Here is a 19,232-nt window from a genome sequence, read left to right on the forward strand (position 1 = left end):
CATATTTGACGAGGGCAGGCCACTGCGTGACATTAGCACACCTTTCCTTGCGTGGGGGGCTTGTTACGGCACCGAGCACGTCCGCATCTGGGGAGAGCGCTGGAAGACCATGCGTCTGAGAGCCCGGGCCGCGCGGCACGCCACCGCGGCCGCGTGGCCCTCGTCTCCTGCAGCTGCAGTGACGAGGGCCGGTGACGCGGGCCGCCAATAATCACAGCTCACGCGACGTGGTAGTCCGCTCCAGCGAGGGACTTGATCAGTGCGCCAACTTCTGCCGACATATGAATCTGTAATGAGTTAAATGTAAGGTCGGCTTAAATTTCATGCTCTTCTTCTTAATGCTTTGATCAGTTCATGTGCTTCTAGTGCTCTCAGTAGACTAATAGTCTCTCCTGCTGTTATATCCAAGACTTTCTTGGTCGAATCAACAAAAAAAAGAACCCATTCTGGATGGCTGGATGGTACCGGCTTTCCCACAAGTTCCCGGCGTAGCTGACTCTCGGTTCACCGCGAGGATGGGGAGACGGCTGGCCCCGGCTGGCGGCTGGCCATCTAGCGGTCCCATGACACACCTTAACAGGGAGAGCCTTCTAACGCGTGTTTGAGGCCAAGATCACCCGCGAGTGGGATGGAGCGTAACTGACGGCAGCTCCTATGCTGTTGGGGCACGCTGTGTGAGGAGCAGAACGCTGTCCGTAAGGGCATCGATCGGGCACCTTTAATCGGTATGGCATGTACTCAGCGACACGCGCTTTGTGTCTGTTACGGCGTGGAGGACGGCGAAGCTGAAAAGTTGGCAGTGTAACTGCATTCAGTCAACGTTTCTGACGGTAGTGCAGAATACGTGCACCGCGAAAAAAAATTGTAAAACCTTATGCCATTTTTGTAATGTCAAACATCACAAGCGTTTTGATGCAAGTAGTTTCAACATTGTACTTTGTCAGATACCTACGTGCGGTTATTCACTAACTCTCAATAATGTCTCTCATTCGATATATACATGGCAGGCTTAACAACAAGCAGCTTATGGGTGACATTTTGCCAGAATCTTGCGGAACAAGCACTAAGCGTTGACCTACTTGTTTGTAATGCCAGTAATGCCGTTTGCATTCACATCTGTCCTATGCATCACCCAGCATCACCTAATGCTATGGATTCGAAGAAATTGGATGCCCTTGCTTGGAATTCGAGACGGATTTTAGTTTAAATCTCGGAGATAATTCTTCTTACGTGCCTCATATATCCTTCTTTGAAGTTGCCACTGAATGCGCTGCGAACTTGTCTTCCTGAAAACATACGCCATGCAGATCTTAATGAACAGGAACTTACTTCTTATGGGAGATGATGAGGTTCATGAATTGCAAGTTAAAAACCTGATGCAGATTTTACAACCATTCCTAAAACCAATGCCCGACCAGACAAGCTGGCCGACTGCAAAATATTGCCTCAGTGTTTACTTTAGGAAAGCACCCACGTTCACAGCACCAGCGGCAACCGCCAACAGCCGCTCATCTCGATCACATGCAACGAGAACGGCTTACTCAAAATGGTGCTCAGCTGTTCCGCGAGAGTCAGCGGACTCTGCTCAATTTACCGAATAACACGACCACGTCCTGTGGTACCATCGACGAGTAAATGGATGCGTCCATACGACAGCCAAGCATCTCAAGCCGGCCTGATGCGGGGTCACCTGCCTGCTTTGGGTTATCTGATGATCATTGCAAATTGGAAGCATTACACAGCTTGCGTATGTTACAAGTGGTCAACTGACGTGACTCGCCGACACGTGCTTTAATACAAAAATGGGAGAAGAGTGCTTCTCTGGCACTTGATGACGTTTATAATCGGCATGATGCGACAGTGCTCCAATATTCGGTCACTTGGGTGGCATGGATGTCGGTATTTTTTCATGCTATTACACCCCGGCTTGTGGCTCACTGCCGATCGCCCCTCCCCTTGTTCAAAATCAGCCAATCAGCATCGAGCCGCATGACTGTTAAACCAGTATTGATGCGCCTCAGGCTTGACAAATGGGCTGAGTAGGTCAGATGCCCGGGTCAGGGTCAAAGGGCAACGGATTAGCGCCAACGAATCGCGTGCGGGGCCACCGCCGGAGAGCCAACATTCTGGCAGCATAAATTTATATTTACATCCTGCACACCCTACTGAATGAATTTTGGAACGCTGTGATGCGACTCTCGTTTTCTTGTAACGCGTCGCATGACCCGCCTTTCCCGAATCACAAAAGTAAAGGGGGTTAATATATTTATCAGTGTAGGTCTGCTTTTGTCGACGTTGCTGTGCCTACCGAGCTCTCACTCTTTGCATTTTTGAAATTCTTGTTTTTGTGCTATTCTGGCTTTGTTTGTTGATGTTCATGGCAGATAGTGACTATATTTCTGTCACTCCACGTCTTGTGGAAATCATTGGACGAAGAATTGCACGAGGGCTTCTTTTCCCAATCTTTCAATAAGCATCCATCATCCAAAGCGCTCTAATCGAGCGGGTCACCGACGAGTATGAAATAAGCAGCAAATCAATATCAATATTCAACAGAAATCAATGACTTTTCTATTTTAAAAACACTTGTATCAACGATAGCCCAATGTACAATGTCATGCGTCATTTGATCTGAAATGCTATGCATATTTCAAAAGCATCCTAAAAGTCGAACAATCAAATTAAAATAAATTGCTGACTCTGTCAGCTAACCAGTTTTTCAGCTTTTGTGTTGTTTCAAGTTGAACTTGCTAATTTTTTAACTTAGCGGGTTTCCAACTAATATATTATTTCCCCTTGATTTCAGTACGGCCCCCCTGATCTAAAACATCCCGACCTCTTTGATTTTCATCAAAAACACTGTAAATATAGACCATCATATAAAACGTTGGCATTTCACCGCATTTCGCTGGCATTAAGTCTGTAACCTCGGGAGACCATCAATTTTGTATGTATGGTATAGAATATCGGGCCGACCTTTGGTAGGTACTGGCTATTAGAGCACATAATGTCGGATATCCAGGTAGTTATGAGGTTACCTTTAGACGCAAGCATCATCCGACGCTGCAATTGATACCATTCGACTCTCCATGGTATGCCCTGTCTGGAAACATGTCATTTGTACTCACTTGCGCAATGTCGTCACGCGGCCTGACATCACTTTCCAGGTCATATGGTCTCGAACTGAAGCCAAGGGAATGATTTATCAAGATGCCCGTCTTTGAAGCAAGGGTATCGAAAGCGTACATGGACATATGCATGTATGAAAACTGATTAACTGAAAAGAACATCAGCATTGTTTTTGAGCCTTTTCCTTGATTACTAGGCTTAAGACATTTCGGAATCAAAACAAAACATTTTTACCCCCGGATGCCCCACAGAAAGCCTTTGTGTGGTGTGTCAGAGCACCTTGGGCATTCGTTGCAAGCGCAAGTGTCCTGAAAATAGAATGGGTCGCTGTTTCTGGTAAATATGGTTGTCGAAATGCTACTAGCTTCTCATGCGTTGGGGTCTGGTACAAGCCTCCGGTCATCCTACGATCTTATTGCCGGGTCGGAAAATTCAAATGACGGTCAATATTATGTTTAGTTCCAACCAACATTAATTGAGTACATATCTGTCATGATTGATAGCGTCACAGAGCACGCTAAATTAATTATGAATGGAAAATCACACGTCGCATTCTATTGCTGTCCGAAGTCTTCTAATCTCCTGTACCTGAGCTCGCTCGATTACACTCCTCATCACGTTCTATCTTGGTTTCATCCAATATTCTGGGGCTAAACACAGCGTTAAGTACTAAAAACACGAATGACTTCCTCTCGTCAGAGGAATGCTTGGCTCAGCTCGTGATTACAAATATATTTTCGAGCACTGCGTTGGCATATTTCCGTAGTTATCAAATTAAAGAACCGTTCTTTGGTTGCCTGGTTTTAAAAACAATGTAAAAAGGTTATGTTCACGCACGTACATTCCAAACACGCCGATGATCATTTAAAATGAATTTGTGCTTTTGGACGGTGTTGATTCTCTTCTTTGGTTTCCGTTTTCCGAAAGCCGAGTCGAGTCCCATCATTGACTTCCCATTAGCAGATGACAAGGTGGTGCTTTACTTCTTTGATGGTGTCAGCCCTCCTTCAACACAAAGAAAACTATTAGTGAAGAAATTTTTGGAAGACCTCGGAAAGAAATCATGCGTTCAATACAGGGAACTCGACGCTTACGGAAGTTCATGTGATGCGTCACAATTCAAGTTGGCAGTGTGCTTTAAAAGCACTAGAGGTGTAGACACAGGAAGACCAGGATTATGTGATGTTTCCATGCCATTTTATCCAAATGGAATGTATGGGCTTTGGAGACCTTATGTATTTATCCTGGGTGACGAAACAGAATGTTCTTGGGAATATCTAGTGAGCATGATTTTCCTGCTCTTTAGCTACTCTCCAACAGTTTTCAGACCGGATAGGGACGGTTATGTGAGCATCAATCCCTTAGCCGTGGTTAATTTGGACCAGGCTACTTCATCCGGACGCTACGCGTGTAATTTACAAAGCCTGATCGGAAGGAAGGAAACTGAAGAAGATTTCGCAAGCCACAAGTTAGTGGATAAGAACACTGGCTCAAATTCTCTCCCCTACTATACATACAAGTCTGTTTTTCACCCTGGTACGAGTCACTCAAGCTATCCACGTGAACCAGGTCCAATGTTTGTCACAAAATTTACAATTTGGCAGCCATGGATTGACGCCACGAAGTACACGAAGAATTATGAAATTCGATTTACGCATCACGACGAAGCAATACTTGGGTGGCGCTATCACTGCGACACGAAAGAGAGAGACGATTGCGCTATGGGCGGAAGTTCTTACTCTCGATTTCATCATTGGAGCTCATGCCCGGCGAGTGGATTTATGAGGGGATGCAAATGTATTTGCTCGAGCCGTTTTTTAAACGACATAACGTGCTCAACTTACGACGAAGTGGAAGGTGGAAAAAAGGTGAGAAATGACAGGGACTTTCACGAAGGCAATGAAGAGCCGAGGCGACATAAGACGAGACAGTCAGTCATAACTGTAGATCAATTGGATGGAGCCACACGAACGCTATCTTTAGCAGACGAAGAAGGCAAATACTTAGCGGATCGAGACGATGAAGAAATTGTAGTGGGAGGCTACAAATATACCCGACAACAAGTGTTCGGCGATGACGTCGGCTATCGTTTTATATTGATTTTGATGAAGGGCAGTGACCCGTGCTTCCGTCCTGTTCTTCACATAAATGGTCGCGAATATCTGAGCACGAAGACTGGGCAAACCATGGCCGATCCCAATTACGAAAAAGTTATTGTACAGCAGGGTTATGATTGCTTTGGTCTGGTGGCAGGATTCTTTGATCAAGATGGTGATCCTTTCTATGAAGCAGATTGGGATGGAAGTTCGAAGGACTCCATGTTCAAGAGACGACTTTTCTGTTACTCTTCGTTGTATCTGGAACAAACAGAACTTCGGGCTAAGAACCAAAGGGCAAGTCTGTATCTGCAGTACAACTGGAGGATGGACCCCAAAAACATGCTTGTGAACGGTCCCTTCAAGTTGAAAATGACGGTGAGGGGCAGCGCTGACCCTTGGTGTGCGCTGGTAACTTATTGTTCACCCTTTTTCCGTACCAAGCACGACTATGACAGGGAATATTGTCGAGCCCATTTACCACCACCAACGACGACTGCGGCACCTGCCGTTGCGACCACAAAAAGGACCACACCAACAACTACGCCGACCACCACTACCGCAACCACTACCACGACCACTACCACTACCACTACAACAACTACTAAGGCGACGACGCACAAGGAAAAGACAACGACGACTACCACTACCCCAACTACAACAACGACGACAACAACTACAACTACGACAACTACTACAACAACACCGTCAACAACAACGACCACTACTACCACCACAACAACCACGGTGTCAACCGTCACTACCACGCCAAGGCCAACGAGATACACCCGTAGAACTTTTAAAACTCCTGTGGTGATCCCCCCTCGCACAACGCCTGGACCTGTAGATCCAAGCCCAAAGTCTCCCATGTGGCCACCTCCTCCTACCTTACCAACCGCACGATCCACACTAGGGACCACATATTTCACCACAACTACCACGACAACAACGACAACGACAACCACCACCCACAAAACTGTACCAACCACGACGTTTAATCCACCACACTGGTCTGTAACGACGAAAGCGACGACGACAACACCAACAACTACAACAAAGAAAACAACGCCACCAACCACAACAACTACCACCACAACGACAACGACCACAACGACTACAAAAAAACCCAAGAGGACGACGATAGAGAACGTATTTTCAAGCATTCCTACGAAGGCACCACGCACTGAAGCGCCGGGAGCGCATGGGTCAACCACAGATGTGGTAATCGAATGCCTCTTCTTCATTTCAAAAGGATATGGCAAATGTAATGGCACGACATTTACTCTTTACCACTTTCGACCACCGTGGTGGACTACTCCACAGCAAAGGTTCACAACCGTTACACCCTTACCTTCTCCGCCGACGACCACAACGCGCAAGCCGAACACCAGGACACTACCGTCGTTGGGACCTATCACGTTCCCGCCCGGAACGCGTCCGCCAGATTTTACGAAACCCACCGATATTGACGGAAGCACACGCACTCGTCCAAACACGCCTGTTGGGCCTGGTCCCAGACCACCCGGGCGGACAACTAGTGACGGTGGAACGGGAGGCAATAAGCGCACACCGACCACTCCAAGCGGTGGAGGTGGTGTGGTCGGTCCTAGACCCGGTGGTACCACTGCCAAAAATGGAGGCCCTGGCGGCCCTGACGCTAACGGCCCTGGCCCTGACGGCCCTGGTACCCCTGGTGGCCCTGGTACCCCTGGTGGCCCTGGCTCCGGCCCTGGCGTTGAAGGGACAACAGACTCTGGCGGAAATGGTGTAATTGGAGGTCCTGGCCAGAACACTGGTCAGCCTGGTGGTTCTGGGTCCTCCACCACCAGCGGCAACGGAACTGGCGGCGGTGGGGTTGGCGTCGGATACACCACCGAATCGGTCATCGTAGGCGGAAAGGGTGGTGGTGAAGCCATGAAGAAAGGCAAGGGAGGAACTGGACTTATCGTCGCAGGAATACTTATTCCACTCCTCCTTCTGCTCTGCTGTCTTATCATATGTCTCGTGATGAAAAAACGGAAGGAAGGTGAAGGGGACGACGAGGATGAAGACGAAGAAGGCGAGGAAGGGATGGACGGAATGGGTGTTGAGGGAGGAGAAGCCGGCATGGGCGGTGGAGCGGGTGGCATGGGTGGTGGAGCAGATGGAATGGATGGCGGGGCAGGTGGAATGGGTGGTGGAGCAGGGGGCATGGGCGGTGGAGCAGGGGGCATGGGCGGTGGAGCAGGAGGCATGGGCGGTGGCGCAGGTGGAATGGGTGGTGGAGCAGGTGCAATGGGTGGTGGAGCAGGTGGCATGGGAGGTGGTGCTGGCGGAATGGCGGGCGGAGCAGGTGGCATGGGGGGTGGAGCAGATGGAATGGGTGGTGGTGCTGGTGGAATGGGTGGGGGAGCAGGCGGTATGGGTGGTGGAGCAGGGGGCATGGCAGGTGGGTCAGGGGGCGGAGCAGGCGGTGGAGCAGGGGGTGGCGCAAGTGGCGCTGGAGGAGCAGGAGGAGGCAAGAAGAAAGGAAAATTCCGGTTTGGAAAAAAGAAGGGAAAGAACGACGACTTTGATGATCCAGATCTGTTTGGAGGGGCGATTGGGCCCGGTGAGCAGGACGCGCCTGAAATGTTCTTACCTGGTGCATCTGGGTAATACCGATGGTACTGAATTTGTGATATCCAGGCATGTGAAGTGCTAAGCCCGTCACTTTAAGCGGTGGCTGTTTTTTGTGAAACAACCAGGAAAGCTTTCCAGATCAAATATATTTTGGCTACGCGAAGCAGGTTTTATGCTTCATTAAAGACTCAGTGCTATGCGAAGATAAGGTAAGAAGATGCGGCCTGGTAAAGCTCAGTTTCACCACGTGATAAGAATTTCAGTGTTTTTTTGTGACATTCATGATCGTTAATAAGTTCAATATATTTCATAAATATATGTTCGCCGCTTTTAGATTATATATTGGAAAATATGTGCACCCTTATTTCCACGACAAAGGGTTGAAAGATCCTGGACAAACCACCACAGTCATCGGCTATCAGTTCCAAGCAAATTCGCCTCACTAACGTGTTTTATACTTACTTACGTACACACGAACGATAGAAAAGAAAGGAGACTGCGTGACTTTAGACTCAGCATCGCAAACGTAGGATACCTGTATACACGTATAATGTTCAACCGTTTGACAAAGCTTGAAAGTCGAAACAAATGTTTCATTAAGATGAGGTGCTAAGGTGATTTGAACATCAAAGGCTAACGGTTTTTTGTTATTTTGTAGATGCGTTACAGCAGTCACTTAACGCCCTGTTAATGGCCATAGAGGTCTCCCTTTTTATAATTTCCTTTTAAAAGCACTATTTCACATTTGTATGGGGTTTTAAACTGAAATAGCCATCCTGAAGGTCATTCACCATGCAGTCCACAGCCCAGCCCCTCTTATGACCTAAATCCCTCTAGTTTTTTAGCTGCACACCCGTGAAGATGTACAGACTTTTCCGGGAGAATGTTTCAATCTCACCCAAGCATCCATGACGGCACCATAACGTCATCCAAAGCCCGCAATTCCGTTGGCCATGCGGCGATCAAGGTCAATAAAAATATAATTGTCGAGTCGTTCATATCTAGCTTTCGTGAACATAATTCCCACATATAACGGCCGTCAGTTGGCTCTCAAGCAGTGTTTTGCAAGGCATTATGACGTAATCAAACGGTGGCATATTGAAAAGCATACTTACGAGACAGAGAGATTGCGCTGTCTAAAGCAGCCCTTTCCACTTAGAAGCATGGCAACATTTATAAGTGAGCTTATTGTGTCACATCCGATGCTTGATTCAATATCTTCAGATATGGAACACTCTCTTGAAAAGGGAAGCTGTGCAGGTTGCTCTTAGATAGGGCACGCAACGCACACCGTCACGCACCATTTTATGGAGCTCCAGAGCCTGCTGTGTCCATGTTAGCCCTCAAGGGTCATTGCATAACCAGGTTGGAGCCTGGGTGTCATGTGAGCAGTGGAAGCAGTTGTCACTTGGCCATTACACATCGCGGCGGCTCCCAACAGCGAAAATGATCTTAACTTTCCTGAATTTGGCGCAATATGTTAGAATGCTGGAAGCGGTAAGCTTGAGCTTTCATTGCTCAACATCCCACCAGCGCAGGAACGACACAACATATACGTTATGCACTTACGCACGAGCGCCACACCAAATGACAGGTCCTGGTAAGGTTTGTCATTTGGAGCCAGGCGAGGGACGGGGGGGGGGGGGGGGGGTACGCCCTCTCTCTTTCGTAGGAACAGGAGGACCGGCCCCTTATCCTGACAACCTTCGGAGCTATTAGTTCAATAAAGAAGAGCGATGTCAATAATTTTCTAAAATTGCATCACCTGCTCTAGCCAATGTCAAAAGCCTAACTTACAATTCGGGAGGACAAGTGAGGATAGTTGTTCGAGCTATGTCTTCTCAGGCAACTCCCATCATTCATTTTCGAAAAGCTAGATTTTCAGAGAGCGTGGGGCTCAGCCCCTGTCCGAGACGTGGGTCCTGCGCCCCATGTCTTGCGTCTGTGCAGCGCAAGGCACGTGAATAAATTGCACAGCAATTATCATTTACGAGAACGCCAGTTATTAAACCGATTATTTTGCTACTCATTTTTTATTCTAGTGTCGCGACAGTTTTCAAGCCTCGTCCTATCCTCCTCCCAATGAAGAAATGGTGGCGCCACCCCTTCTTGTAGCACACGGCCATCGGGTTTCTGCTAAGTTATCTTTCTTTAAAATGTGAACTGATCCAACAAAGGAGCTCTGTCTAGAGGTTTGTTCTAAATAAGTTTTAGATGTCTGGAGCATTCTGCATTTTATTTCTGTTGAGGGCCTACCTCAAAATGCAAGCTGGTTTAATGCAGATTACGTGTTAGATTGCTTCGATTTTTTCTGTGCTCAGTATCAAATATTCACAATTTCATCGCAAGTCTTGGATAATAATTGCCTGCGCTTACTGCAAACAAAGCCAGCATGCGATGGGTTTTGATTTACCGAAATTCTGGACTGAGATATTACTGGAGTACCTAAATGTCTTGTGGAACAGCATAAATCTTGCCGGCGGCGTCATTCTCATCTTTGGAGGGATAAGACACCGCCTTCCACATTTCTGGCGTAAGTTAGAGCGTGATGTTTTGCTTGCAAAAGAAACAATGAAAGGCGAGATTTGGAGATCTAATTAGAGTGAAGGATTCGATGACAACCAGGCTCCATTGCTTGGTTAACGAAAGGACTGTTGACAACCTGAATTCAGGGTGCGCGTGGGCACAACAACTAAAGCGAGCCAGCAGTTGCAGTCTGATTAAGTGACAGAACTACCAGGATCAGAAAACCAAATCCGTATTTCACGGCAGAACGGACAGGAACCAGTAATCAGCACCCGTGCTTCGCAAAAGAAAAAAGCAACAATCGGATCCAGGATCAAGAGCCTGTTTCTTACCAATGAGGCAATGACAACCAGAACTCAGGGCTCAGTCTTCACGAAGCATTGAGAGACGAGAGCCAAAAATAGGAGGCAGACACGCCTGGAAATAAGCATAGATCATGACTAAAGTTTCACAGCGCACCTGACTTCGTTTGTTCAGAAAACCGACAGCAACTTGTTGTACCCGAATTTTGAGGAAGTCGAAAACACCGCAAACGGCGCACACACACACCCACACCCACACCCACCCACACCTACACCCACCCACACCCACACACACCACACACACACACACACACACACACACACATATATATATATATATATATATATATATATATATATATATATATATATATATATTGTTAACCCGATGGGTGTCATAAGGGCTTGTTTCTGTCATCGCCGTGCAATGCGCTAAGTGTGCACATTGAACGTGATTGGGGGGGAAGAGGCTGGCGTCTGTACTGCATGCAGGTGATGCATCTTGTGTTCATCTTGCTGTTAGTGTCGCGGCAAGCTCGGGTTCAACTTGTTCAACCGCCTGGAACCGATGTGACGGCGGAGCCAGAGACCAGCCTGCGATTTCACCAGACATCACTGGCTAATCGTGCATCAGCATGACGTCGCTTTCTGAAGACCAACTGAGCAAGGCATAGCTGACGAAGAGACGTTTTGTAGTCGGTAGCTAACACCAGACGAAGCCTTCCTCGCGGGAAAGGACGGTGGTAGGAGCGTTATAGGCGGTGGCGGATTCAGCATGTCGCCAAGAGTGCGAGAGCCAAGCTCATGAGGGGCCTGTCCCGATAAATGGACAAATTACGTCCGCCGGCTTCGTTCTAGCCCTACCGCAGAATCAAGAGATATAAGATTTTGGAAGGCGAGTGCAAATTTATCATGATAGACTTACTTGCCAGTCAGCTTCGATCCTATTTAACAGCATCTAGCTCACAAAGGAACACAAATATTAGGATATGACGGCGTTATTTCAACAACGCCGGCATGTCACATCAGGACGCTACTGTCAGGGCAAAGTAGCGGGCCCGTTACCAGCATTAACGAACCATGAAACCTGGGGTCCGTTAATCGCCCCGCTGGCTAACGTGGACCTCAACATTACTTGCGCTGTATGCCGGGGCAGGGGACACAAGTGGGGAACCAAAGCAGCTGATCGCCTACGTTCAGGGGGTCCACTGCCCCATATGGTTTCACGCAACACTCAAAGTGGAGCGGTTAAGGCTGCAGCCAAAACAGCCATAGTTGTGACCCCCGCGCACCTCGAAAACGCGTCTTAGGGCATGCCGGCTGACGACAGGAATGCGGTGGGAAAGAAGGCAGCGGGCAGGATTCCTGAAGTTCGGAAACGAGGCTCGCGCCCCGTCCGTGTTTCTCGTTATCCAGACCTTAACTGTGAGGCCTGGTCCTGCGCTGACATGGTCACGTGACCGTGACACACAGCTGAGCCAGCGGCGTCAGGAGCCATGTCAGCCGGCCAGCCCCTGGACCTGCCTGAGTCTCCAGGCTACTCCCAGATCGTCGACTGATGCGTGGAGCTCGCCAGGGAGACCTCGCAATCCGTGCTCAGCCGGGAACAGCTGCACACTCTGATCGTTTTGCACCAAGCGGCTCGCCAATTTAAAAACATCATCGTTGATGGAGCTTCCACACAGACGAACTCGAGTGATATGGACGTCGTAAGGTCCTGATATTTGTCTTTGTTTCATCGCTGCTGCTGCTTCACATGTGTGAGAAGACCTGTTGAATGAATTGGTAATGGAAATCCGCACACTTTTCTCAATCCTTCTTCGAAATCTAACTGGAAGCTTAAATTGAGACTCGGATTGATCTTAGTACCGGCAGTTGCTGCTCGCCACATGGACTCGGTGTCTTAAATGCTACTATTTAAACCAAACGTGGTACAGCTTTCAATGCGGGTGCCGGTGGTGTAGTAGCTAATGGCTTTGCATTAACCACTGCGCGTCTGGGAACCCAGAGGTACGGGGTTCGGTTCCCCGCGGTGCCCGCCCTTCCTGCCAGGGTCTGAAGCAGGCGACGCCATATAGCCTCAGCAGTTGAGTGCGTCGTAAAGCCCAATGACACACAGTTTGCAATGATCTGGCATCACCAGATGCTCAAGTATGTGAATGGCTAATTACGTGACACCCCGAGCGAGCTATTCACTGGAAGATGCCCAGACAATCACAGGAGGACTTTTAACATCACATTGCTATGGTTGTGACCCGACAGCAAGTGGTGGATCTCGTAAGGAATCATAAGCCGCCACCGTGTTCTAGAGGAAAGATACTGGACTCGTAATCCAGCGGCACTGGGTACGAGTCCCAGAGCTGGCGCATTGTTTGGCCAGCCTGAAATGAAAAGGTCAGCTGGCAACTGGCCAGCGAGGGTCAACCCTGGCCCGGGGCGGCCGTGTCGCAGCATTGTGCGGCACGTAAAACCCTCCGCAGCCCTGTCTGGCGCAAGGGCGGAGGCAAAATGATTCGTTGAACTGCACGGTACGAATTGGGTGGTGGGTTCGGGGTACACGCAACAAGCCATGCTTAGCAGGTACCATGAACCCAGAGTCATCCATACAAACCGTTCGAAATAAATTTATAAAAAAGGCCATGGCTACCCTACTTAGGGTCGAATATATTTCTTCAAAAGCTTCACATTTTGCAGACAGTTCCAAAATAAGAAGTCTTCTGAAAAATAAAGTTCACCAAATCCAAAGTGTTTATTTTGCAATAAGGCCAGGATGTGGCCTACCGGTCCCTAGTAAATCCTTTTTTTGGGTGAGATCTAAAAACTGTGGTGATTTAGTTTCTGGATCAGCCATTGCCTACAGAGCTGATACCATTTTCTATTCCCGCGCGGCAGTCTCCGCTTGATGTTAAGCACCGACCACAACGGTGCTGTGCCTTTGGAGACTGCAACGCCCGAGGCACGTTATAGCGCTTCATGCAGCACCGAGGCGTCCGTATCCAGGCTGCTCAGATGGGCCTCAAACTCCGCACACGCTCATTATAAGGTTCCAGGCAAGTGTTTTAATGGTTGCAGCTTGCACTATCCAAAATTGTTTTTTCGCCCCACCCTCGGGCAGGGGGCTGCTGACGGGTAGCGTCCTGCGCAGAGCGGCTTGACCTGTCGGCCAGGCCTCAGTCAGGTCATGTCAGGTTGTCGCTGACCGGTAATGGCATGGGTACAGTATGACGTATGACGGCAGCGTGTCTGGCACAGCAGCACCGCCCGGCACCGACTCGGGAACGTCACCGCTGCGTGGTAACGCTGCGGACGTCACCGGGTGGAGGCCATGTCTCAGACACGGCATCGCTGCTCCGTGGCGACTCCAGTGCAACACCGCCGTTCAGGAATGTCGTGGGCACGGTACGGCTGAAGGCAACTTATTGGAAGCAGCGCTGCAGTACTATCGCCACACGGCGTCTAAGGGCGGCGTGCCAAAATCACGCCAGAAAATGGTGCCACAAAGACCGAGTGTCTTGTCGAGTGTTTGCCAAAGCCGTCAAAGAGACCGAATTCAGCGGAGTATTAAGTATATCCATGAATGGAAGATCTCAGTAGCTTTATAAATTTTGAAACGGAACCTCGGTCTGTGAAGAAGACCGATTTCAGTGAAAAATTCAAGCTTTTCACCAAAAGGGAATCAAAGTTACAAAAACATAGACAATTTAGAGGGCAAAAGTTTCTTGATTTCAAGAACAGCTTAGGGCAGAGAGCCACCTGGATTAGTTCGGCCCTGTTTCCATGGCGGAGGGAGAGAAACACGTGAGAGGGTACCCTGGCAAAGTGGGTGACATTCTGAAAGGGTGACATGGACCTGGAGGCTGCCATTGCGTGCTGAAGGCCGTAAGGGGGGGGGGAGGAGTGGTAGTGGCGGGGGAGCTAGATAAACAGAACAAATTGCGTGAGGGATCCCCAGACGAAGCTGTCGACGTCACAAAAGAAAATTACCTTCAGCAATCTTGCCATTGCGGAAAAATTTCCCGAACTCAGATGCCGCCGCGTCCGCAGCTGGCGGAACAGACAGTGGCTGAGAAAACATGGCTGGGGGATTGCGCCGTAACCATGGCGACCTCCGGCCGGCAGGAGACGCGTCATCACCGCAGTGGGAACCTCGCGGCCGGAGGGTCGGCGCCGGCGACTGCCGCTGAATACCGCCGCCGGCCGCGGCGTCCGGAGAGCCGCGGCTGCCGCGCCCGCCGGCGCCGGCCATTGTGGCCTGCTCCGACGCCGTCCAGGCGGCACATTCACCCACGAATGATTGGACCACTCGGCTGAGAGCGGCGCGGGGCGGGCCGCCGCCCTCACAGCCACCTGTTGCTTTCATCTGCCGAGCGGTGGGGCGCCGCGCGCCTGTGTGAGGGTCTGGGAATGACGTTGCTCCCGTGTCACTTGCTGGTAGGGTCGTATCTCGCCGCGACGCTGGGCAGCGCCTCGCGGCCGTGGAGACGAGCCACACCGCTTCAGAACGCACCGCTCCAAAGGGCATTCCGAGCGGCCCGCGCGAGTTGTTTCCCAGAGTAGGTAAAACGTATTGAACAGACCCGCGGTCACGAGGCTTGCATACCTTTACGACTGTTAGCGAGTTGTGCGATTTTTGGCAAACGTTTGCGGAAATTTCCGATGTTTCTCTTTGACTGCTTGGGCGCATTAAAAGCGTATAGCATGCTCTACATAACTAATTAATTTGGCATTTAGCAAGCTCTACATAGCTGACCTTCACCACACCGGAAGTGGCTGGTTATACGACGATTTATATATATATATATATATATATATATATATATGTATATATACATATATATATATATGTATATATATATACACATATATATATATATATACATATATCCGTCATTTTATAGGACATATCCTTATCGTACGGCGTATTGATTGTTTCGTATAGTCGTACATCTGACGTCTCCTGGTATGTTAAATGCTGACAGATAATACGGTGCCCATCTGTGGATGAATTCCGACCATACTGGGCACTTATAACCTCATTCTTCATAGGCTTACGCAAGACTTAGTTTGGCCTCATGACGTAGGCTGCCTCTACCCACACATATTTAAAGTTAGCCGATTTTTTCCGCCCAAAAAGAATGGAGGGGAAAAACCAGCCTCTGAAATTTTGCGTCAGATGCTGAGTGTTCAACATGTTTTTCGTCGTTTGCGCCGCATATATGTGTTTTGTCCTGCGGATCGGCCCGAAATCGGGTTAAAATCCTAGAGACCCAGATATGATTTAATACACAAGTTATTTGGTTACAGAACAGCAGTTAGGTGAATTTGAACAACACCATCGCATATGTTTGACACATATGGATTATTTCCTGCGGTCAGGCGAAAGTAATCTTCTGAGGTTGCGTGGCTCACTTCGAACGCGTGAGTTATGAGCGCGTCATTTACCTCTCACACCGTCTGTTGAAACGCATAGGTGTGCCGATCCTCGTACTGCTCAGCCCCAAGTCCCCCGTATGACTTAGACCCATAGCTCCCTACGTTTTCAAAAATTACCTAATTTGCATCGTTCTGATTCTTTGGCAAGGTTTGATTCGAAATTCATTAGGACGTGCGTTGCCGCTATTTCAAACATTATGCACATCATGGCAAGGGTGGTCTGGCATTGGACATGCTGTGTGTCATAGCATGTGTGAAACGCGATAAGATACTTGAGGTAAGTGTAGCATCACGGTCTTGCCGCTATTTTCGTGTCGTTCCTCTTCTTCCTATTGGTAAACGTCATGTCTCATACATGTTTCCCACTACAGGGCGTCGGAAACGCTAAATTTCTTGCACAGGGACAATTGTCGGGCACAGACGATCTCGGAAAAGGAACACTCAGGCACACGCACTCCTATCATTAATAATAATCAGGCATTAAACGGTTGTTCCTACAAACGTTATGCTTTCCTTGGCCCAAATAAGTCATTTTAGAGATACTTGAAAATCGAACAATTCTGCCAAAAGCTACGCCCACAGCTGAGGGCTCCGAGCTGATAAGTCAAGTGAACAAGCTGGGCTCACTTCCTGGAAGTCGGCCATTTTTATACATGCCCCGTTTTATGTGTGAACCGTACTGAAAAGCTAAGTGTTGAACCGTTCGAAGTCAAAACTCCGCGTTTCCAGCCTGGTGTACAAAGGCAATTCAAATGGCTGTCAGCTTTGAGGACCCACCAGTGACGTATTGTCTCCTGAAATGGACACTCCCGGTATGTCAGCTAAAGCACGATCCATCACGACGCGCCAAATGCATGAAGATGAAGCACATGCTTCTCCGCAGCAACGTTTATGGGGAAGGCTGGTATTTGCGTAGGATCTGAACATATAACATTCTTCCTTCTTCTTAGACCGCTTTTCTGATGTTTGTTGTCTGTGATTTGGCAATATCTAGGATACACACGCACACACACACACACACACACACACACACACACACACATATATATATATATATATATATATATATATATATATATATATATAAATATATATGTACATATATTTTTTTGGTTCTAAAGAATAAGAAATTACGCACTACTATTTGAAAACATCTTTTGGTACGGAGAACACAAATGAAGCATGGCTAGTTGAAGTAGGACGTATATATATATATATATATATATATATATATATATATATCCTAGACATTGCCAATTCATAGACAACAAACACCAGACAAGCGGTATAGGAGGAGACAGGAATGTTATATGCTCATATCTTAAGCAAATACCAGCCTTCACCATATACCTTGCTGCAGAGCAGCATGTGCTCAGCGAGCCGAGGTTGTCATCAGGTTGATGGCAGCCCACTCGAAGCCGGCCGATCATGTCGGCTGACTGTGCTTACCAGCCTGCGTATGTATGAGATGATCAGCCTGAGGTGATCAGCCTGAGGTGATTGCCCGCCGAACAGAGCCGAACGGCACCGAGCGGGGCTCGGAGGCCGCCCGACCAGCGAGCGCTCCACTCTGTAGAAATCTCGCTGGAGCAGGAGCTCGGATGGGTCGAGGCCCCGCGCCATGCGTCCAACTCTGATAATTGCAAGCTAGTGCAATATAGATAATATATACGCCCATCCAAATAATATGCATCGTTTGTGTCATATATATATATATATATATATATATATATATATATATATGTACTTGTGTGTCTGTGTGTGTACGTACTAAATGATATAAAATAACGTACTTAAAGTGTCCACGGATGCAGTTCTTAAAATCAAGCTACAAACTTAATAAAAGTAAACAGTTAAACAATAATTTAAAAGTACCAACTAAAAGATAAAGAATTCAGGTATAAGTGGGTGAGCGGCTGATTAGGTTTGCAAAACAAGCGACTGTGGCAATGCATTTCACTCAGAAAAGCGACAGCGACGAGCTGCCGTCGAAGTTATCTGATGGGCACGATAAGCTGCCAGGACGTTAGTACTAAATTGGTGTTCGGCACTCCGTCTCCGTACACTTTACTTAGGAAATTGTTTCTCGCTGACACTTTGCAAATTACATGTTGCGACAATGGACTCTCTAGCTGGTGCCATTAATGCACAGAGTATCGTAGTACAGAGCGGTTCTTCCACACCGGACCCTAGCGGTTCTTCGACAGAGGCAACCCGTTCCGTTCCCTTGATCATCACCGTCTACAAACCATAAAGATGCTCCACTCAAGGCCTGACGACTGCTGCTGCGGGAGTTTGCGACTACCGCGAATTGCGGAGTTTGCGACTAGCGCGAACTCTGGCGTCGGCGATCTGATTCGCACCTATAAACACAGCCATCCGGCCGACCGCTTCAGCAGAATCCTAATTGGCCCCGCGGCCTCGCCGGCCACGCTGTGGCTCCCACGTGGCCAGCGGCCCACGTGGGCGTCCTCTCCGTCCGTCTTCCGAACGGAAGGCGCCGCCGCGCTCGCGTCTCCCGCGGCTTTGGAATCTAGAGCGCAGAGCTCTCAATCAAGCGCCCCCCATGCGCAGGAGAGCTTCCCGAGCGGACTCCTGCGTGTCGGAGACCCACCGCTGTGTCAGGAAATGGATACCGATGAGACGGAGATCCTGCACTGCGTCTAAGTGGGTCTAACATCCTTCAGCGCAGCTCAGTAGGTCCGGGAGCCTCTCACCGCAAGCCCCGTCGGTCGGAGACCCCACTCGCGACCAGCGCCGCTGGTCGGAGACCTCGCTCGCGACCAGCATCGTTGGCCGGAGACCCCAGTCGCGACGAGCACCACCGGTCGGAGACCCCACTCGCGACCAGCGTCGTCGGTCGCAGGGGTCGTCTGGTACAGCTGCGTGGTCCGCAGCCTTCAGCCGTGTCACGCCGATCTAGGAGCGGCGCGGTGACGATAAGCGTACCAGGGCGCGGGGGCCGCTCTGAATGATTGAGGCGGCGGGGTCGGGCGGGCGCCGCCCCCAACAGACGGCCGTGGACGGCCCTCCGACCCACCGCAGCTCTTGACGCCCGAAAGGGGTCGCATGCGAGCTTGTGACAACCAGCGGCTATTTGGTCACCCGTAGCAAGGAACTAGCGGTGCGCGCAGATCAGGTACTT

General features: G+C 49.1%; 1 protein-coding gene across 1 annotated transcript; it reads left to right on the top strand.

Moving 5' to 3' along the window:
• Nucleotides 1-3,907: 3,907 nt before the first annotated feature.
• LOC119091452 (uncharacterized) lies at nt 3,908-18,754 on the top strand. Its single transcript, XM_037214251.1, has 3 exons — nt 3,908-7,427; nt 7,474-7,722; nt 18,662-18,754. Exons 1-3 carry the CDS (start codon nt 3,999-4,001, stop codon nt 18,752-18,754), a joined length of 3,771 nt encoding a protein of 1,256 aa, XP_037070146.1. The 5' UTR covers nt 3,908-3,998.
• The last annotated feature ends 478 nt before the right edge of the window (nt 18,755-19,232 follow it).

This window comes from Pollicipes pollicipes, unplaced genomic scaffold, assembly GCF_011947565.3.
Source record: "Pollicipes pollicipes isolate AB1234 unplaced genomic scaffold, Ppol_2.1 Scaffold_3447;HRSCAF=4054_pilon_pilon_pilon, whole genome shotgun sequence".
NCBI classification, from domain to species: Eukaryota; Metazoa; Arthropoda; class Thecostraca; order Pollicipedomorpha; family Pollicipedidae; genus Pollicipes; species Pollicipes pollicipes.

What these genes read in the sequence shown, in the direction of transcription:
- LOC119091452 (XM_037214251.1), top strand. Translation starts at nt 3,999, where the DNA reads ATGAATTTGTGCTTTTGGACGGTGTTGATTCTCTTCTTTGGTTTCCGT. An exon ending in CAGGGGGCATGGGCGGTGGA is followed by an intron (nt 7,428 to 7,473) that starts GCAGGGGGCATG and finishes GCGGTGGCGCAG; the next exon opens with GTGGAATGGGTGGTGGAGCA. An exon ending in CGCTGGAGGAGCAGGAGGAG is followed by an intron (nt 7,723 to 18,661) that starts GCAAGAAGAAAG and finishes CCCCATGCGCAG; the next exon opens with GAGAGCTTCCCGAGCGGACT.